The sequence below is a fragment of the Sabethes cyaneus genome, chromosome 2 (genome assembly GCF_943734655.1).
Source record: "Sabethes cyaneus chromosome 2, idSabCyanKW18_F2, whole genome shotgun sequence".
Taxonomy (NCBI): domain Eukaryota; kingdom Metazoa; phylum Arthropoda; class Insecta; order Diptera; family Culicidae; genus Sabethes; species Sabethes cyaneus.
Window position 1 is genome coordinate 119,754,878 of NC_071354.1, and position 23,394 is coordinate 119,778,271.

The window sequence follows — 23,394 nt, forward strand, 5'->3', positions numbered from 1 at the left end:
ATACTACACATATATTCAACTTAAACTATATTACATTCTACATGCGGAACTAAGATTTTTAGATCGTTTAGCCGAAGTACGCGTCAAACCACCTACCCATGGGAGGGATTTAGATTCAACTAGTAAAACTGAATCAAAATCCGTACAGTACTAATTATGATGAATAAATATTATTTCAATGCCATAATGAATGAATAACGATAAACACCTTTAGTTCAAATTGATTTTCGGGATTTTAAATAGGAAAATCATTTCAAGTACGCTTTACACTTCATTTTATTGGAAGTTATTTTCTTAGCAAATTGCTAACAACACAACCAATTTAGAGGGAAATCTGATAGGCATTAACGTTTTAATTTTTATTACTTGTATTTTATGGCCTACTACCTATATTTTGACATTGACGTAATGCTAATAAACCACGGGTCTAGGCCTATTATTAATATTTTGCATTTAGACTTTTTAATACATACAATCAAGCAAATTATATTAGACGTACGGATTAGGAAGCTGTACGGATTTCGATACCGCATGGTAATAAAATTCCTAGAAGTTAAGTTAGACTAAGCCATTTTAAGGATTTATGAAAAATACAAGAACTACTTTTAAGGCGGGTATAAAATGGGGAAGGCAAACGAGAAAGCGACTAACATAGTTCTCATCATCCCAAGGTCCTACCTAGCGCCTCCACGCGGCCATACCCGGTAATATTCTATTGAGTAGCTAAGCTATAGGACGTGCCTATCTGAACTGAGACTTTGGGCAAACGACATAGCCACACGGTCTTGTTAGCAGGTAAACTTAATGGGCCCTATTCTCACAGTCACCTCACCCTCCTCACTTCTCTCACGCCCCCTATTCTGGCAGTCAACTTCACCTCACCTAACAGCTCCCCATTTGATTTGTACAGTTATCCAGGTGAGCGGAGTCACCTAGGTGACTCAGAGAATCGCAAATAGTGCTCTCACTTAAAAAATTGATTGATAAAAAATTTATTTGTTTCGTTTTAGCTCATCAAGCACCACCTATTGTACAGTGGAAACTGTACGTAACAAATTTAAACTCAAATGACGCTGTTATGGCAGAAAAATCATTTATCACTGTAGTAAGAACCCACCCAGATACAAATAGCCTAATACAGTATAGTAGCACAATAGCATTATCACTCTATCGTTCTATATAGAGGACAAGCAATAGGCTTTTTCTATATGCTCGACCTGCCTCCGCTGCATTCTACAGTAGCGGAGGAGATCAGTTACAGTTATCACTCGAATGCGATCAGTCGCAATAAACTGTGCCGCTATAGTGCCAATCGAATATAGGTGTTTCTTTCAAGTACCTTTCCGCGTGTGCTTAACTTTAGTGATCATCACCCCCGAACACCGAATGCATCCGAGGACACATTTCCAACCCGTGCATTTAGATTTTGGTCCTTCGAGCCGGATGTGCCTCTGTGCCGGTGTTCGGGGTGATCGTGTGTGCAAATCGCGCGATAAAATGAACAATTGCAACAATGGTGATAAGAATAAAGTGAGCACGTGGCAGAGTGCATGACTAGGCATTGTTGAATTCGACATTGTTGTCGAATCAATAATCGGGACAACCGATGTCACCAATCGGAAGGCCAGAACTAGATTGCACCTACACCGGGTGGCCTAGAATGGATTGTTCCTGCATGCGAGCATCTACGAATCATAAGGAAAGTAATTCGTTGCATGTAGGATGGATTCTCGTTGCATGTGGAGATACATGTGGTTTGTTGAATAGCTTCAGTGGTGACAAAATGGCGCTGTAGAATAATGAATAAAATTTGCAAGCTAATTGTGTTTCTATCGATTGTGGATTGGTCCCTCGGTTAATTAGTCGTCGGTCTTGTTCTGCTGGCTTATGATTCAGTCGAATTTTCAATTTTCAAGGGACCTTGCTGCTGTCAATTTGGGTTGTCTGTCAAGCTTGTCTCGTGACGCGTGAATCGTAAGGTAAAATCTGTTATCCGTGATTAAGTGTTCAGTAACTAAAGTGAATTAAATCGCAGTGCAAACGAACTCAATTAAAAATCTAATACTTTTGACAATAAGTGTGAAAATGGTGAACGATTTAAAAACCCTCCTGAAACAGGAGAAATTCTGTTTCTGTTTCTGTTTGCAGCACGAGGTGGGGCAGTTAGAGCCAAGTCTGTCCAGGGCTGAGATAAGGTGGTTGTGATAATGATAAAAGAATCCCTGCGGATAACACTAGCGCCATAATGCGTTGGTGATTATGGATTAATGAGGAAGAGTGACAGAACTTGGCTCGTTATAATTGTGTACTTGGTGAATATAGAATAAGATGGCTTGTACTTATCTTGTTTTCTCCTTCCTTTGTTTGTTTCCTCGTCTTGTTCGTAGTCGATCTTACTTAAGCCTAAAGTAGGCTCCACGCCGTCCTCTCCATCGTTGTCACCAGTGCTGTCATCTGTGGCTGATCTCTTGCCTCCCCTCACGACAACATTGTTGCCGTGAGAAGAAGCGATAGAGATCAGGCAGAGAAAGAAAAGAAAAGAAAAGAAGAAATTTTTAGTCAACATGTTGATCGCAATTTTCGAGTTAGTAATATCACGAGAATTCTGTCTGTCCATCACCTATGCTACCGACTAACTACTCGCTAGGATGGACGCTACTCATCTTCCAAATACCCATGTCATCACGATTGACCCAGCGCTGTTCGTCAACCTATGCTCATTAAAAGCCACAGCCGCCTCTTTATCTACCATTTTTGCAGTATTGTAGCTGTTGGCGTAAATTTTCGAATATTTTGTGCGGAATATTATTCAAGAGCAATATTATCACTCAGAACTATCGAAAAACTACTTGAACTTCCGAAAAATAGAGCAGATGCGATTTAATGGGGATTGGTACTCGCTCGTATTATTCCCGGAGGCATTAATTGCATATTTGTAGCGGTAGTCAACCGATTTGTCGGTATGCTCTTCAGACCGTGGTCAATTGAAATGATTCTGTAACTAAGAAAGTATGAGGTGGATCAAGTAGAACTTCACTTGGAGATATGTATATATGCCGTGTTAAGTCTTAAGTGCAAGCTGTCACTGAAGCAAGACTTAATAAGATGTTAACGACGTTGATAACTCTGTGAGGATGGTATTGAATCGAATAAAATCCTCATACCATGGCCATATATTATGTACTATGACCATATTTTAGGAAGTGGGAATGATGGTATATTGAAGACAGCCCTTCGCTATCGCTTGAATCAGCCAGAGAATCGAATACCTGTTTTTACTTGAAGAGCTATACTCTAAAAAGATTTAGTTAGAAATGGAATTCCAGTTGAAGTCTGCCAGGATTGGGCAATGGACAGAACAAAATATATATCGAGACTATAAAGCTTTTCGAGAGATCCACTGTACTGAGTCCGACCGCGACGACAGCAGCAAGAATGGAGAGGAGCAGGCCGCCGGTGAGTTGCTACCGTCCGACTTTATGCACTCTCCGACAGAGGCTCGTCAGCATTAGGAGGGCCCTTGGGAAACAAACAGCGTCATTCATGATCATTTTATGTTGTTAGTTGAATACCGTTAACGCTATTAGTCACAAGACATGCAAATCATTCTGATAAAGAAGGGAAATAAGAAAATAATAATTGTAATTAATTACATCCAAAACAATACAATAGAGGTGACAGTAACAGCAACGATAGCAATATTAGTAATAATAGTAATAACATAGGAAACTGACATAGGAAACACAGCTACTGACTATAACTTCCTGCCCATTAATAATTGTAGTTTGGCAGCATAGGTATAAGAAGAATTTCCGACTCATCATAGAACACTCAAACATATATTCATTCGTACCTATACACCCATGCACACTCATACATGCATACACATGTATACATGTACGTGTGTGTATATTTTTCAGTGCTGTGCTGTCCATAATCGCATAACAGCCACAAATTCTATGGCAATCTCATAGAAAATGTCTCGATTACGCAAATAAAGACATCACATCATTTTTGAACACTCGTTCGTTCTAACTAGCGATAAATTTTAATTTTCATGAGTAAGTCAAAATCTCATGAATGGTGGGTAGGATTTGGTTTCAGTTTTCTAGAGAAATTTCTGTGCATACCAGCACCAGGGAACTGAGTAAGCCCTCCCGGTGCTTCGGCCCAAACGGATTGAATTTAAAGTCAAATCCGTTCGATTTCGCTCCATTCCGCTTTACGAGACACATGCTACACATAAAGCTAAATTATGCAATACTATACTACATACTACACATATATCTAACTATACTATACTAACTATATTACATTCTACATGCGGAATTAAGTTTAGGATTGTGCCGAAGTGCGCGACAAACCACCTACCCATGGGAGGGAAAAACCCTCCTGAAACAGGAGAAATGAGTACAAAATACACTGGCCGGTGTCAGCGAGTTCGTGGATAATTATACATACGACTCTAACGATGAAATTGTAAATGTAAATTCCGCCAATATGTTTGCCATCTTAATTCATGAATGTGTGCTAGCCCTTTCGCTGCTGATGTTTTCTCTGGTGGTTAATTCTGTCTCGCTCTCTAGTTCGTTGTATGAAATGCCAGCTGTGGAAGAATTAAGCAAAATGCTCACAGCTGAATTTGGTTCACATCGCATAGCAACAGAGACATCGCGTATAATAGCGAGAGAAATTCATATGTAAGTTCGGCGCTTCTGATCAAGGTTGAAATTTCATTGTGCTTGAAATCTCATTGAGTTTTTTGCTGCTAGGAATTTGTCAACACTGCCGGAGGCTGTTCTTGTATGCACTGTATTTGCCTGCTGATCGCATCCGCGACCCCGTAATCTTGAATGCTCATAAGAACTCAGTTAATGCAATAGCTTCAATGCCGTCTTCAGTAGACGAGATAATCGTTATGGGCGATTTCAACCTGCCTGGGTTAGTGGCGCGGACAAGGCAATGTACGTTAGTTTCATGTACGTTGACTCTAGCTCGCCGTCTCTATCTCCAATCACTACACGGACCTTTCCGCTTCTTTCAACGAATTGAACCATCGAATCGCCATCGCCAAACTGGACAAACTCGGAATCTGAGACTCGTTGCTACGATGGTTTAATTCATACCTCTCCGACCGCCACCTAGAAGTTAGCATCGACGGTTTTACCTCCAGGCCTTTCACTGCTAACTCTGGAATTTCACAAGGTAGCCATCTCAGTTTTCCTCGTCTACTTCAACGATATCAACTCCAGGAAATTAAACCCTCTCGTCTTCGACTACATGCTATCAGACGTGCCTCTACGCCGCGAAAACTGTGTCAAGGACCTAAGAATACAGCTTGACTCTAAGCTTGAACTCGCAGTGTAAAATGTACCCAACAAGGAAAAAAAGCTTGACTTCAAACAGCACATCGCATTTCTTGTCGGCAAGGCCTGCAGGAATTTGGGATTTATCATGCGGATGCGTGCAACGCAGATTCATACGTTTTGCTCTTCGGAGTTTGCCCTGGAACGACCCCTTTCAGCTGCCTTGCTATGAACAACGCTGCAGACACATCGATCTCGACTAGGGTTAGGACGATATCGATAAATCCGATAATATCTATATTATCGCACGTATTTTATCGATACGATACTCGATACGCAGCGTCAGAAATATATCGGATATCGATAATAAATTTCGTATGCTGTGAATGAGAGTTATACTTTGTAGGCGAAGGAAAATGAACTCTCATTCCTTTTGCTTAAATTTGCATCTTAGAGAAGTAACCGAGAAATAATGGTTGATTTGGCAATGCTTTCTATTTAAGCCATTGTTAAAGAGTTATACTCGTTAACTAAAAAATCAAATGTCGGAGGTTTGGTGTCGTACTTTGTTAGAACAAGATTTACGACGTAGAATCGGTGCATGTTCTTTTGAAAGGTAACACAGTAAATTTTTAGATTTAGATTTAGATAAACAGTTAGATAAAAAACAACTCGGAGACCCGGAAATGTTGACTACCTTCTACAAACTCGAAGCTCCTGCTTCCGTGTATGTCGTAAAACTTGCTGCAATTCAATACTCTCTTGAGATCATCGAAACTATGCGCGCAGACCACTACTTCACCTTCACAGATAGTCTCAGTGCCATTGAGGCTCTGCGATAGAAGAAGATGGTAAAGCACTCCCCGTATTGCCTGGGGAAAATACGGGAGCTTTTGAGTGCTTTAACTGATAAAAAAATTTAAGATTAGCTTAGCCTGGATCCCTTCTCATTGCTCCATACCGGGTAATGAGAAGGCTGATTCTTTAGCTAAGGTAGGTGCGATTGATGGCATTATTTACGATAGACCAATTGCTCATAACGAATTTTACAGTACCTTGCGTCAGAGGTCGCTCATTAGTTGGCAATCTTCATGGGATACAGATGAGTTGGGACGTTGGCTACATTCCATCACTCCTAAGGTATCGAAGAAAGCATGGTTCAAGGGATTGAAAGTGGGTAGAGATTTGATTCGCGTGATGTCTAGACTTATGTCCAATCACTACACGCATCTCTTTCGTATTGGGCTTGTAGAGAGTAACCGTTGTGTTCGTGGCGATGGCTTCCACGACATCGAGCATGTTGTTTGGTCGTTTGCCGAATTCTGTGATGCTAGGTCTATGCTAACTGATTCCCTTCGGGCCCGAGGAAGACGAGCTAACGTCCCCGTACGAGATATTCTTGGTAGCCGAGATCTCCAGTATATGAGCCTCATATACCAGTTTCTGAAAAATATCGACGTAAAGGTTTTAAACGCTTTCTTTAATTCGCAGACCGCCTATCCTACCTTGATGAGCTTGTGTACTGACGATATGGTCCGTAAGCAGAAAGTACAAGAACAACTACTCAGCACCGATACCACATGATACCGTTGCACAAGACCATTGAAAAAAGAGAAGAAAAAAAAGTTGCACAAAAAAATGCTCCAAACAATGCTGTTTATAAAGCCTACTAACCCCAGCAAATCGGGCGTAACCAAGGTTAGTCAACTCACCTTGGGCGTAACGATCACACCTGCTAGCAAAATATTAGACAGTACAGTGGTATTTTTAAGAATACTGTAATAAGAAAAGTGACATACGGCTCCTCTAAGCTTCCGCACCTGAACCTAATCGAATAAAAAAAAGTCGTTAATGGCCGGACAGGCTCCTATGCCCGGACACTGGCGATTTCTCAGAAACAAAATATTATAAAAATATTTGGAAAAAATGAAATTATAGTACTTTAAAGCTACTATGGTTCTATTTTTTCCAAATAATTTTATTATTTCTTGCTATTGAAAAATCGTTGCTGTCCGGCCATACACTTCCCCCTACGAATTCAATACTCAAAACTCAACAAGATTTGTTTAAAATTAAATTGCAACGAAACTAAAAGAGATAGGCGTTTCACGTCTTAGAACGAAATGTAACGGTACAAAAGCAATCAAATTTATCATGCTTTTTAAGGAGAAATTTGGTGAAAACACAATGAGAAACTTATTTCAAGCTTCTGAAAAGTTACTAAATTTCATTGAATAAAAAGTTTAAGGACAATTTTCAGTACAAAATTTTCTCAGCATGCGAATTATATCAACAGAATTGAGCTCACAAACTACATACTTTTAGCTTTGGAACTGATTTGAAACAGAGTGAACCGAAAACTAAAAACTAACACAACACAATTTCGCTTATTTTCTGACATTGTAAAAACTTTTTTAAACCGATTTTCAATCTTCTGTACGATTACTCTAATTGAAGAGATTCACTTAAAAGTCAGTTCACTTAGTCAGTTGCTTTATATTAGGTATAGTGCAATATTCTCATCCCTCAATGTTTCTTTAATCCTCGATCATACAGGTCGAGTTTGTAAATGCATCTGGCGATATTACATTTCGAATGTATGTCGACATTCAGTAGAAATTTTTCAAGTGCTGTAAATTTTGGTTTTTAGCATATGAACTCGCCAAATGTCGAGATTTTTACGCATAAAAAACTACACTAACGCTGAACAAAGTTGTTAACTGAGTGGTTAACGTATATCCAATAAGTTACAATTACACTAAAAATACTAAATTCTGCACTGTAAAATCATAATTGTGCATGAGTTTTAACATACCTTAGACGTTACAGCTATCATTTTTTTTACTTTGATTTCATTTCAAACTTATCTATTCAAAATCATTCATTTTACCGCACTTGGCTATCATATGAATACTATTATTTTGTTTATTTACACGAAGAAAACATTAAGCACTAATCAAATTTCGTAAATATGTAACCAACCTTTTATTTAACACCATTGTTTCAATGTGATATATACGGGTGTGGCAATGTTGGTTAAGTGGTGTTAGCACAGAGAACAGACATCCATTCAGGAAAATTTTTTCGGAAGTCCTTGGATAAAATTTCAAATTAAAATCACCTAATATGGTAGCGACACCACCACTATAGTTTCCCAACTAAATGATTCATTTGATTTGCACACTGACAACCTTTGGCTCCTTTGGCGCTAGTATATCTGGACTATATGCGTTATGCTACCACAGGGAACAGACATCCAAGCGAAAGGTCCCTACTTGGATAAAACTTATGTCAAATTAGTTGGGAAACTATAGTGATGATGTCGCTGAAGGCGCATGAAATTCTACACTAAACTCACAACAGCTAGCTTCTGGCGCTAGCATAACGCTTATTGTCCATATATACTAGCGCCAGAGGAGCCAAAGGTTGTCAGTGTGCAAATCAAAAGAATCATTTAGTTGGGAAACTATAGTGGTGGTGACGCTAGCATATTAGGTGATTTTAATTGGAAATTTTATCCAAGAATTCCCAAAAAATTTGTTCCTGAATGGATGTCTGTTCTCTGTGGTAATACTTTTTCTTACCTTTATTATCCATTTTTATCATTCCCACTGTCGTTAATTCAGTAAAATATTACTTTTAAAGTTGAGCTCCATATAGGCACATTATTAAACAGTATTAAACAGAAAATGTATGTAGAAACAAATTTAATGGGATTAATATTTTGGATAGAGCGTCTAATAACGAAAATTAAAGACCAACAAAAACAAATCTTAGACTTACTACTAGGAAAAAGTAAAACACAAGTCATATCCTCAATTTTGGGACCAACTTTTATTGAAACATATCTCCACAGAGAACAGACATCCATTCAGGAACAAATTTTTTGGGAATTCTTGGATAAAATTTCCAATTAAAATCACCTAATATGCTAGCGTCACCACCACTATAGTTTCCCAACTAAATGATTCTTTTGATTTGCACACTGACAACCTTTGGCTCCTCTGGCGCTAGTATATATGGACAATAAGCGTTATGCTAGCGCCAGAAGCTAGCTGTTGTGAGTTTAGTGTAGAATTTTATGCGCCTTTAGCGACATCATCACTATAGTTTCCCTACTAATTTGACATAAGTTTTATCCAAGTAGGGACCTTTCGCTTGGATGTCTGTTCTCTGTGATATCTCGACGAAAAAATTTTAGACTTACCAGATGACTTAAATATTCCAAATGGCACAAATGGCGGTATAGACGCTGCAATAATACAGCTCATTGATTTCGACTTCTCTTTAAACCAGAAGTTTGGAATTAAAATTGTATTCAAGGTGGCACTAGTTAAAAGACCCAGGTAACCAATAAGCATTAACATAGGCAGTAAATCAATCGTTTATTAGCATCCCTGGCGTTTTATACTGCAGGTTGCGGTTTATCAGCTTTCTGGCTGCATAACTGTTGTAAATTGGCATCCACAATTCTATTTAAATTCTCCTTGTCGGTAACAAGCTGCAAATAAGCATTGTCAGCACTATAAGAGGGTTAGCAATAAAGTAGCCGCTTATTTTGCCAAAATAGCATTTAAGTAGCATTTAAGGCAACTTAAATGCTTATTGGCTTGCATTTAAATTGCATTAGAAATGCTTATTGGTTACCTGGGGAGAACCACTTACAACCAGACGGGTGATAATAGAGCCGCAGGTGAACAGGTCAATTGTCACAATGGTAGAAATAAATAAAGATACAATCCTGAACATAAAGGATTCAAATTGGGGTTACATACTAAGCTACGATGAATGGAACAGATGTACAAAACTGGGAGATATAAAAGTATGCAATTCACCAGCTAAAGAAGAAAATCTCAGGGACAGCGATGAATGCTTGGCAAACATAATCGTTAGGAACAATACAAGTAACTGCAAGATAAAAAGCTTCAAGACTAAGCATGATCTATGGTTCTCGACAGGGGACCGAAAAATTTGGAAATATATAAGCCCACAGACAATCGTTGTAAATATCTCACAAGGAAATAATTCAACAAGTATTAAAGTAACCGGAAACGGGGAATTTCAGTTTAAACCAAATATGAGTATCCAGATGGAAAGCGTAAAATTAAGCTATTTTAATGAATTTAAAAAACCCAAAACTATATTAGAAATACGAAGCAAACTTGGGGAATTTAATAGTAGAAGAAGGGAAGGAAGACTCACTCCCCATTGTTAACTTATCGGAGAAAGGGTATTCCAACAGAAGGATCAAAATAATAGTCTCGCTTATTTTTAAAATTAATGTTGAAAATAAAAATTATTTTTAGAAATTTTGAGAATAAGTAAACTTTACATAATTTTGAGCGCTAATAAAATGACAGATGGTAGCTGAAACACAGAGAACAGACATCCAAGCGAAAGGTCCCTACTTGGATAAAACTTATTTATTTATTTATTTTATTTTTATTCATATTTTGTAACTTAAGACCTACGTCTTTTTCATGTTACATTGATAATATTGTAGTAGAACAGGCGTCACATAAAACCAACACATGGTAACGAATTTCTTGACCAAAAACTAAATTTCTAAATTATACTTAATCCAAAAAACCAATCAATTGAAATGCTCTATACACCCTCTCTTAAATGCCGCGTAAGACTCAACCACAGAGAACAGACATCCATTCAGGAACAAATTTTTCGGGAATTCTTGGATAAAATTTTAAATTAAAATCACCTAATATGCTAGCGTCACCACCACTATAGTTTCCCAACTAAATGATTCATTTGGTTTGCACACTGACAACCTTTGGCTCCTCTGGCGCTAGTATATATGGACTATATGCATTATGCTAGCGCCAGAAGTTAGCTGTTGTGATTTTAGTGTAGAATTTCATGCGCCTTTAGCGACACCATCACTATAGTTTCCCAACTAATTTGACATAAGTTTTATCCAAGTGGGGACCTTTCGCTTGGATCCCAAGTAACAATTTCAATTTTAAGGTGCACTTGAAGAGGTTTCCAGCATTTGCTGCTTAAAACCGATCTCAAAACTTGTAATTCTACAAAACTGCGATAAAACAGCCATAAAACCCTTATAAGGCGAGGGAGGCCCACACTAAAGAAGGTTCTCAAGAAAATTTCCAAAGATCCTTTTAAAACTTGTAATTCTTATCGATATCTATTTATAATGACTTCTAAGAGTCGCTTGAAACAAAAAGAAAACCGCCACAAGTGTTGATGATTTTATGGTTGCCTCTTCAAAGAACACTTGCAAGACATCATACACTTTTCACAGCCTTAAATGTTTTAAATTGACCAAGAGCTATAAGCTATAAGCATTCACAGATATTGCTATTTCGAAATGGGTATAAATGAAAATTGAAAATAAAAATGGTAATAAAAGCAGCTGCTTTGTTGCCATAAATGAGAAATTTTTGATGCCACGCTCGATTTGTCGGTGTTTTGTGACATGAAAGTTAGAAAATTTTAACGCGCGAGTTATTTTTGCTAGATTATTGAAAAATTAAATTAATAAAAAAAATTAATGATTTCATGAAGAAGTTGATAGCTACCAAATTTTTAACTAATTGTGGCAAAAAGGCTTTTATATGTCTAAACATTTATTTAAAAAGATAAGATCACTAATGGTATTGCACAATACCATCTTTATAAGCCCCCATATGCCATTGCCTACAATTTCAAAAGTAATCAAAATAGCCCTGTTCGCCATTTTTTCAATGGTTTTATCCAAATCAACCCGAAAGCGCTTATTAGACTAACATTTCTTGCACAAGACAAAGAAATTTTTTCCAAGAGCGCGATAAGTTCATCAATACTTATTGTATTCTTGAAGAAGACACGTTGCGCTTGAATAAGAATTGTTTGAATTACTTGAGGGCACCAAGTTTTTGCAAGGTAACGATTCTAGTATAAACAAAGAAAACATCAACGAAGTACCGACGTAACGTGTTTTTGTGCTGTTTGGACTGCACGTCAGTTCCAAGCGTTTAATTTACAATCGGTACAACTGTTTTTAAAAATTATGCTAGAACTGCTTCAGTGCCTTCAAACATTTTCCACACAAAGACATCTGACTTCTGATCTGATACGAAAAGCTCTAGAGAAAACCCGCACCGCCTCTGGCAAATGCATCATTACCGGCACTGTCCTTCCCCAGTTCAGTTAGGCCTGAGATCTTTATTGTTTTGTGACTTCGCTATCTGTTCATATGAAAGAGTTTTCAAAATATTACACAGATTTTCGCTTAATTTTCGTTTAAAAGATCTGTATTCTTCAATTTTCTCCAGGTTCAGACGCCCATTTTGACAGATTAGTTGTTTACGTTAGAATGTTCTTATTCAAGCGTATAATTTCTCTTTTAAGAATATACGATTTTAAGAGAGTTTTATGGCAGTATTGTTAAGATAAACGAATCTTGCAGAAGAATATCATAAGTTTTTGTCAAAACTATTGTTAAGTTTTAAAGAGCGTCGTTTATAAGCAAAAAGGAAGTATCCTTTAAAACCTCTTATAAGGTGAATTACACTTGTTGATAATTTAGTTTTATGGGTGATTCTTCAAGTCTCCTTCAGTCATACTTCAGAAATGTTAGTCAAATAAGATAAAATTCACTTGAGGAAAAACATTATAAAACCTAACAGACTTTGAAATGCTCTGATAAAACTACTATAAGAAATGAATAAGACCAATTTGCTATTGGATTGTTACTTGGGATGTCTGTTCTCTGTGACTCGACTTTAGTTAGATTGTTTGGTAAATAATTCCAATGTACTACACCTCGCACGAAAAATGAATTCCCGTACTTAGACGTTCGGTGTCTTGGCAAAATATATTTAATAGACCGATTGCTTTGCGTCATTTGTAATTTACTATATAAATATCCGGGTTGTTTTGTTTTCGAGAGGCTATGTAAAAATAAGCAACAACGCAGCTTGCTTAAGTTCATTATTGGACATCCTATAAGTAGATGTTGTAGATGTGAAACATGGGAAAATCTATTTAAATTAAACACAAAACGCACACATGAATTTAATGCAACTTTTAATTTATTGAAAATGGACAAGGATATATCATCAAGAATGAAATCACAAGCCAAAAAATGGGGAAGAATAAGGCTCTTGAATATTTTTAATTTAATATCGGTTTTGAGAAACGATGCAGAGGTATACAGTGAACGCAAGCAAGCATAAATTTTTCCACATCTCGATAATACATATTTATCCCATCCAAAATTCGATTGGATGCAAATGCCTAGGCTCGTTGCATTGTCTACAAACTCGACAATATTATTGCCTAGAAGCAAAGATGGTTTTAGGCTATGATAATGAGCATTATTAGAAATAAAAATAGCTTTTGTTTTAGTGCAGTTTAATGCCAAAATTGAAATTTTATCCAAGAATTCCCAAAAAATTTGTTCCTGAATGGATGTCTTTCTCTGTGGCTGAAATTCGGAGTAAAAGTAGTAAATTCAAAATTTTAAAGTCGTAAACGAAATCGAAACATATATATTGAACACATCAATGGAAATAGCAGTACGAAATCTGTGAAAGAAATAGTACAAGCAAATTCAAAGCTTTATCCAGGTTGTTGAACGAACCGTATACCTATACGTAGGGTGTTCTGGTAGTAGGCGAAATTAAGTACCTCGTTTTTAAAGCGGGGTACGCTGCTGAAAAGAAAACAGCTCAAGAAAAAATCTTGTTATTTACCGAAGAAATTTTGACAACTCCAATGCAAGCAACCACCTGTCATTTTTTCTTATGGTAATAATTGCGCCGGATATTATTCCGTACGGAAAAGTGACGTTTTAATTCACTTGCGTGTAAACCAACGTCATCTGGACGTGAAATAATATTTCTTATGAGGTGCGTACTGCTTAATACCCTAGACAGACATACAATTGTACCAGCGTTGTACGTGTACAGCGTTGTACATGTACAACGGAAGGGTGACAGACATACTGCTGTACGTTGTACGTGGTTGTGCTCATCACCGATAATCTCTAATTGCATGGTCTAAGCGTTGGTTTTTGTTCCTATTCACGAAATGTTAACACAAATTTCAAGATGCCGAGCGTTTAGCGTTAAATCTTTGCCAAAATCTTGCAAAATAATAATTAATTTAAAATTCTGCCTAGTTTTTGTTATCACAACTACCAGTCATTGGCGCTGCGCGCAGTAAAAATCGAGCAGTTGTAGCCATGTCAAATTAGTTGGGAAACTATAGTGATGATGTCGCTGAAGGCGCATAAAATTCTACACTAAACTCACAACAGCTAGCTTCTGGCGCTAGCATAACGCTTATTGTCCATATATACTAGCGCCAGAGGAGCCAAAGGTTGTCAGTGTGCAAATCAAAAGAATCATTTAGTTGGGAAACTATAGTGGTGGTGACGCTAGCATATTAGGTGATTTTAATTTAAAATTTTATCCAAGAATTCCCAAAAAATTTGTTCCTGAATGGATGTCTGTTCTCTGTGGTTTAGTATGTTTCTAAAATTGTTCATTAGCTGCATACAGCGGCAGGCTGGTTCATTGCGCGCGTAGTTAGTTCGACGGTGGTTACAGTGAAGGGCCTTGGTCTCCACAGAACTACTGTACTCTGGTTAGCAGTTATCCTGGATTTCAAATAATCACTGTCGTATCGTCATCTCTGCGAATGGAGCTCAGCACTAGCTGTTTTTGATAAATATCTGTCTTACAATTTTCATTCCCAAGGAGCAAAACGGCAGCAGTTAAAAGAGCAGGTGTGGAATAAGAGTTGCGTGGTAGCATCCGGTGCTGAATAAGCGAATTTGCTGAAGTACGTGTTGTTTAAACGTTATATCCCACATTTTTCCTAGCTTCTAATCAACATCTACATGTTGTTATTTAAGTGTGGAACGAGAATCGAATAGGCATTGTGCAAACGTATCAGCAGCACAGCTAAGAGCAGGTGTGGAATACCGGTCGCTTAAAAGCTACCGCATCAGCTAAGAGCAATTGTGGAAAAAAAATTAGAATAAGAGTGGAATAAGCATTGTGCAAACGTTTCAGCAGTATTACAGAAAGCACGTGTGGAATAGTAGTGGAATAAGGATGGAATAAACGTGGCGCAAACGTATCAGCAGCATTGCTGACAGGATGTGCAGAATAAAAGTGGGATAAATGTTGCGCAAACGAATCAGCAGCATTGCTGAGAGCAACTGTGGAATAGTGATGGAATAAGGGTCGAATGAAAGTTGCGCAAACGTATCTGCTGCATTGTTGAGAGCAAGTGTGAAATATGTGTCGATTAATCGTCGTACAAACGTATCAGTAGCACCACCAAGAGCTGGTGTGGAATAAATAGTGCTTGATGGCAGCCAATAACACCAATAACTTGAATGACACTTTATACTTTACACTTTATAATTTATATAAATAAATTTATATTAGGTACACTTTATTTCTTTTTTTTATAGATTAAGAATAGAAAAAAATTGCATTACCACTTTTAGCAGAGACAAGTCTTTGCTGGTCGTGGCAATCCTTTTATTTGTTGTTGTCTGGACGGTATGTATCTTCTCCCTCGGCGTGTCGTTATCCCTCGTCCAAGGTAACCAGCTCTGCTTGACGCTTTGCGAGTTACTCACAATAGATTTGCTCAGCGAGATGAATTGCGTCGGGCTAAAGCCACCAGAATTGTTATGGTCGGGTGGCATAGTGGCGATTCCACCGCTGCTGGTAGCGCCGTACCGTAATCGCGTGACCAGCTCCCGCTGCCGGTGCGCAAAAAACCCACTTCTGCTCTTGCCATCAACTGCTGCTTTTTGTTTTTTAGATGAAAAAAACTAAATCCGATCCAATGACAAATATACGTAGCGTTTAGCTCAGGAAGCAGTACTCTCTGCGTAAACTAATGACGGGGTGACAAAAGTACTATTCCTCTGCGGTACTGGCACGAACCACTTCTGCTGTTAACTAATCACTACTGCTGCTAACTAATAACATCACTGCTAACTAACTGAACAATCGCACACAATGTTCGCAGCTACTGTGTTCGGATTTACCTTGAAGAAAATGCACCACGTTTCCTTAGCAGCTTCAAAAGCAGCTTAAACTGCAATCAATATTTATTTTAATAATTTGGATATTAAATCAAATTTGTTTCACTTACAATTAATAGTTTTTTTCCTACGACCTCGTACTACAAAACGGTTGGCGAGTTTTCCGAAACGCTTTTTAATCTAAACATAGTTAAATTTTTTCTCTTCTTTAGCTTTAGATATTCACATTAATAATATATTGTATTAATATACCTTTGCTTTGGATGGCGGCTTAACTGCGCGCACCCTTTATGTAATAGATTCTACGAGCGAAACAGTTTAATTCAATCGAAGATAGCTACTTGCACTTTAACCTGAAATTTGCACATTCTTTTTTATTTAACTAGCCTAAGAGATAGTTAGATGAATAATTTACCGCACAGATACGTAATCAATACCGTTATTATTTTGCGGACGAACTTCGATAAAATTATTTGCTTCACTAGTATTTTAATTTAGGAATAAATTATACCTAATCGGAGAACAAATGAATCTAAACTTTTCAACAGATCTTTTGTTTATACTTTCGTTATGCTACACTAAAGGCTGTCAGCTTATCAAATCATCACTATCTGCTGGATCGGCGCTCTTCGCTAAGGGCATGTATACCGGTTTTCAGCACACCCCAGCCCGTAACTTCGGTTCCGGTCCATCACCGGAAGTGCCGGATTTACCAGAAATTTCGATAACCGCTAAATTAGCCACAGCTCTCTTGAAAACACCTTTAGCCGTTCGAACTTCTACCTGCCGTATTCTGCCATCGCCGCTCAAACAAACTTGTTCGACGATTCCCCGGATCCACTGCTTCCGGTGTTTTCCATCGACGATAAATACCAAATCTCCTACCTCCATTTGTTTTCGGTCTTCGATCCACTTTGGTCGTTTATTCAACGTTGGCAAGTACTCTTTAACCCAGCGCTCCCACATCTTATCAGCCAAATGCTGCGATTGCTTATACGCGTTCCGCAGAGCCTCTGCGAAGTCCGTAGAACCGTCCACGACCAGGTCCGCCCCCTTTACAGCACCACGAAGGAAATGATTTGGTGTAATTGCCTCGGATTTTTCCGAGTCCTGAGGCAGATAAACCAAAGGACGAGAATTGATCATGTCTTTTGCTTCAGACAACGATGTCAGTAGGACCTCGTCCGTCAACTTTCGACCGTCTTCCAGCGTCCGCAATATCTCCTTCACCGATCGCACCATGCGTTCCCAAATACCGCCCATGTGCGGGGTACCTGGGGGAATAAAGTTCCACTTCATCGTTGGACTGGTAACGGTTTCTGCGCATTCATATTCGACTCGTTGCATTTTCTCCCATTCATTTTTCGCTCCTTTGAAATTTGTGCCATTATCGGAGAAAATTTCATCCGGCACTCCCCTGTCGGTCATGAACCGCCGGATCGCCATTTGGCACGATTGCGTTGTCAAACTGTGCACTACTTCAAGGTGGACTGCGCGCACCACTAAACAGGTGAAAAGCGCCACCCATCTTTTTTCACATCGCCGACCTACGGATACTTCCACGGGTCCCAGGTAGTCCACGCCTACCGAACTGAACGGGCGAAGTCGTGGCGTCACGCGTTGTACAGGCAGAGGCGCCATCATAGGTACTTGTGGTTGACAACGGTTAACTCGACACCACATACAACATTTCGCTACCTTCGCTATCGCCGACCTCAGCTTGGGGATGTGGAATCGCTGGCGCAGTTCATTGAACACTGTCTCTCGATTACCATGGCCGAGCTTTTCATGGTAAAAGAGAATCAGTTTATCGGTCACCGCGTGATTTTTAGGCAGTATAACGGGGTGTTTAACGTCGAAAGAAGCACAGTCCGCATACTGCAATCTACCACCAACGCGCATAACATTTTCAGTGTCAAGAATTGGACACAGCTTGTAGACGGGGCTGGTTTTAACAATTCGATCAGGAGTTTGTTCCGGTTTTCTGTCCCGGTTTCTTTCGAGCGTCCTCACTTCCTCCGGGAATACATCGTGTTGAGCCTGCCTCCATAAGATAGTTTCTGCCGCATGTAACTCGTCCTGCTGAAGAGGTTGCTGATAGAACTTTGGCTTAGCTTTGAGCAGACGTTCCTGGGCCGGAGACGCCATGGACACTACAATTGGTTGACCCGCCTTCTTCCTACGACAGTTTGCAATAAATCTGAGCACACTAGCCGTGATTCGAAGAAGTCGAACCCAACGATACGTAGAATCGACGTTGACCACGGAAAACGAATGAACTGTATCGTGATATAGTAAACAGGCACGCATTTCTTCCTCGGTATCGACATCCGGTAACGTTCTGATCGGCCATCGAGTCTCGGGCTCCAACAAAAAATCTGGTCCCTTGAACCAGGGACTATTTGATTCTAACGGCGGTCCCTGTCCCCACTTTGTCAATACATCGGCAATGTTTAATTTCGTTGGGACCCAGCGCCAGTCGGAAACGTTCGTATTTTCCCGTATTTCACCAATACGAAACGCCACAAACTGTTTGAATTTGAATTGGTCGGAGCGGATCCAACTAAGTACCGTCTGTGAATCTGTCCAGAGAAACTGTTTGCCAATAGGAAGAGAGTGGTTGGCTTTGGCGGTACACGACAGTCGGGAACCTAAAACTGCCGCCATTAACTCAAGCCGTGGAACCGACTGTCGTTTCAACGGAGCGACTTTATTACGAGACATTATCAGACGACACGTTACCCTTTCATTCACTACGACCCTCAGGTAGGCAACGCAACCATACGCCTGCTCGCTTGCATCCATAAAAATGTGCAGTTGAAGAGAGTCGATATTGGAGGAATGATGATCGCCCAGATAGCATCGTGGAATACGAACGTTCTCTACTTGCGACAAAAGACTAGTCCAGCGTTCCCATTTTTGTAGCGATTCAGCATCCACTTCTTCATCCCAACTACAACCTGCACGCCAAAGATCCTGGATGAGCATTTTCCCGTGGATGGTAAATGGAGCAAGAAGCCCCAGCGGATCAAAAAAACCCATCACGCAACTTAGCACCAGTCGTTTAGTTGGTCGTTCACTGCCATCAAAATATGGCTTAAGATGGGGACGATGGTCAGTAGCGAAAGAGAAATTATCTTGCCGTGGGTTCCATATAATTCCAAGAACCCGTTCATTTTCTGTAGACTTGTCGACGTTAAAATGGATAGCTGGAGCCTGATCATTTTCACCTAAGGAACGGAGCACTTCCGCAGAGTTCGAGACCCAATTTCTAATCTCAAAGCCTGCTTTCGAATGTATATATTTTACCTCTTTTGCTCGACGTACTGCATCTTCAATCGTATCTACACTATCAAAATAGTCGTCAACGTAGTGTTTGTTGATGATTGCTGACGCTGCCTCCGGATATTCTGCTGAGAACTCTGATGCATTAAGATTTTTGACGTATTGGGCCGAACATGGAGAACTGGTCGACCCAAACGTGGCAACATCCATGATGTACACACTCGGTTCATCCTGTGGGTTTTTCCTAAACAGAAATCGTTGTGATTGCTTGTCAGCCTCGCGTATTTTCAGCTGGTGATACATCTCGCGTATATCTGCCCCGAACGCTATGCGACGCTCACGGAAAAGACTGATTACTGATGTTAACGGTGTCAGCATGTCAGGCCCTTTGAGTAACTGGCTATTGAGGGACACCCCGTTCACCGTAGCTGCGGCATCCCACACGAGACGTATACTTCCAGGCTTCTTCGGTTTTACAACTGCGTTGAGGGGAAGATACCACCGCTTCCGATGATCGGTTTCCGCTAATTCTTTCGACGTCGCCAGGTGAGCGTATCCCTTCTGCAGATATCCGTCTATTTGTTGTCGAAACTTCTCATAAAGCTCCGGACACTTTACCAAGCGCTGTTCTAACTGCCTTAGCCTTCGACGGGCCATCGGAAGACTATCAGGAAACACAGGATCATTGGTACGCCACAATAAACCGGTCTCAAATCGATCACCAATTCGTACTGTAGTGCGCTGTAGAATTTCCCTGGCTCTCTTCTCATCTTTCGTTTCTTGAATTACAGCCGCCATAGGTTCCTCCAGCCTATATTGGGTTTTCAACAGATTGTATATATCCTCGTTGCTCACTTCACCATGGTGCCCAATGGTGTTTTCACTACTTGTTCCGTTGGGCAATGGACCGTAAACAGACCACCCCAACTTCGACCGAACAGCTATTGGCTCTCCTACATCCCGAATCCTAGCTTCTATTGGAGCAATTGCATGTAGGTTGTTCAGACCGATGAGCAAGCCAGGATGACTGTCAGTATACGATGCGATAGGCAGGTCGCAGAGATGGTTATATTTAGTAGTCACTTCGTCGACGTTGAGTGCCTGTTTTGGCAGCAGAAGTTTTGCGACGGTTTGGACAGATTTGAGCAATATTTTCCCATTCATTCCCGGAGCGGAGGTCCACAGGTTCAGCTTTCTAGAATCAGGTTCAGTTCTCGTGACATCAGCAGTCCATTTTATAGTCAACGGTTGCTTGACTCCTTCAGCACCTAGTTGGTCAGTTATCGAGCGCTCTACCAGGGTGATAGAGGCACCTTCGTCGAGAAACGCTAGCGTTTTTACGCTCTTTTCTCCGCAATGCAGAGTCACTGGAATGATTCGAAATAAAATTGATCCCGGCGATCGTATATGTGTATTGATGACAACTTCGTTATTAGCTGAGTGTAGCAGCGGATGATGGCGCTGTCGGCATTCCCCAACGTTGCATTTTATTTTAAATTTACATGGAGCGTTACCATGTTCGTTAAGGCAAATTTTGCACAGCTTGCATCTTTCGACAATCTTCATGCGATCGGCGAAGGCTAGTGCTTTAAAGTCTTGGCAGAATCTAAGACGGTGGTCCGTTCTTTTGCAGACTTTACACGGTTTTGCGCTAGATATCTGGTTATTCGTCGGATTTTCAGCGTAACTATGGTTGAACACCGCTCCCCTTTCCTTGGACCTTTCTTTTCTGGCACCCCTATATTTGTTACTGGATGCTGGCACATACTCGACGGCTACGTTGGCTTCACACGCTTCTAGCACGATTTTGGCTAGAAAATCCGAAAACGTTCTTAACGTTTGAATTTTTCGTTTGTTGCGGAAACGCACCCACTCTCGCTTGTCTCTAGCCGGCAGCTTGTCCACCAAATCCTGAATTAGAAGCGGATTAATTAAATGTTGGTTCAGCCCTGCTGCTTCCAGGTGGTCACATAACTGTTCCACCGCATTCCCGAATGGGATAAATGTTTCTAGCTTTTCAGCTTTTGGGGACTCCAATCTTTTCACCTTCTCGAGATGACAATGCAACAGCTGCTCCGGACGGCCATAGAGTAAACGCAATTTGCTAATTACTTTTGGCACCGACTTAGGCAACAACAGTTGGCCACGAACGCTTTCTAAGGCAGAGCCTTTCAGGCTCTCCTGCAAGCGGACTAAATTTTCCACGTCGTTGAACCCACAAGCTTTGGTAGAGGCCTCGTAGCTGCCAATGAACAAAGGCCACTCTTCAGGCTTTCCCGTAAAAATGGGAAGTTTTTTCGTAATTCCGCTACGCGCAGACAACTGAGCTTTGGTCGGCCTAGTAGGATTTAACCCCAGCCCGTTTGAGGCTAACTTCTTCTTCCGCAATTTTGAACTTTCTTCCGACGATTTCAACTCTTCGTCGCTTTCCGAATCGGGTGTCGAATTAACGCTTTCGACCTCTTCATCATCGCTATCATCGTCGCTGCTTTCTCCAGTGGAACCGTACTCATCCTCCGAACTTTCTGATTCCGCGATTTCACGTCGTTTTCTTACGCCAGCTGTTTGTCGCTTTTCCGATACATTGTGTACTGTGACTCTCGGATTGCGCAACGGTGTAGTGGTATTTTCCTTCTCCAATGCTGACATGCTCTTATCGACATTCGGTTCATTCTGCGCCTTTTTATTTTGATGACGCGCATCAGCATTGCTCGCAACGTCTATCATTGCATTTTTATACGTATCCCGCATCTTTTGCATACGATCAGCATGAGCTTGCTGGTCTCGCAGCGCCTTTTCCAATAATTCCTTCTCCTGCAGCATTTCCTTGTCTCTCAACTCGTTTTCCATTTGCAGTTGCTTTTCCTTCAGGGTTCGGTCCATTTGCATCCGCTTTTCCCTCAGTACTCGCTCCATCTCTATTTCCTTTTCTTTCGTCTTTTGCTCCTTCTCCAACGCTTTTAGTTTTTTATCCAGAGTGGAAATCGGTTGACGGTCGGACTTGGTGCTAGACTTGTCCGATTGTTCATCAGGTACGGGCAATTTCTTCGGCTTGGCTCCTTTGCTGGCATCGTCTGCCTTTTTGAGGTACTCTTCACCTGTCTTTTTGCAGGTCTCAGACGGACAAAACCATTTCTCTTGGTGTTGAAGTGATTCCTCAGTTTCGCGTACACAACGATAATGAAACCACATATCACAGTTGTCGCAGGCAACCATGCCTTCGTCGATTTCCGACGTATTCCCACAGCTACTGCACGGGGTTAACGTAAAGTTTCCAGCTCTCACCATCGTTAGAGGTTAGGTACAAATCCGATTATTAATTTTTAAGTTTGTTCGGATTTACCTTGAAGAAAATGCACCACGTTTCCTTAGCAGCTTCAAAAGCAGCTTAAACTGCAATCAATATTTATTTTAATAATTTGGATATTAAATCAAATTTGTTTCACTTACAATTAATAGTTTTTTTCCTACGACCTCGTACTACAAAACGGTTGGCGAGTTTTCCGAAACGCTTTTTAATCTAAACATAGTTAAATTTTTTCTCTTCTTTAGCTTTAGATATTCACATTAATAATATATTGTATTAATATACCTTTGCTTTGGATGGCGGCTTAACTGCGCGCACCCTTTATGTAATAGATTCTACGAGCGAAACAGTTTAATTCAATCGAAGATAGCTACTTGCACTTTAACCTGAAATTTGCACATTCTTTTTTATTTAACTAGCCTAAGAGATAGTTAGATGAATAATTTACCGCACAGATACGTAATCAA

At 40.1% G+C, this 23,394-nt stretch overlaps 2 protein-coding genes across 5 annotated transcripts in view; both read right to left on the minus strand.

Moving 5' to 3' along the window:
• Positions 1 to 8,224, minus strand: part of LOC128738986 (uncharacterized) — a 92,587-nt gene extending 84,363 nt beyond the window's left edge. For all 4 annotated transcript variants that reach the window (XR_008412135.1, XM_053834511.1, XM_053834513.1 and 1 more), the window contains exon 1: positions 8,122 to 8,224. The gene's annotated coding sequence lies outside the window, so the exon portion shown is untranslated. The remainder of the gene's footprint in view (positions 1 to 8,121) is intronic.
• An 8,765-nt stretch (positions 8,225 to 16,989) lies between these two features.
• Positions 16,990 to 22,908, minus strand: LOC128735940 (uncharacterized). Its single transcript, XM_053830421.1, has one exon. It carries the CDS (start codon positions 22,906 to 22,908, stop codon positions 16,990 to 16,992), a length of 5,919 nt encoding a protein of 1,972 aa, XP_053686396.1.
• Between the last annotated feature and the right edge of the window lie 486 nt (positions 22,909 to 23,394).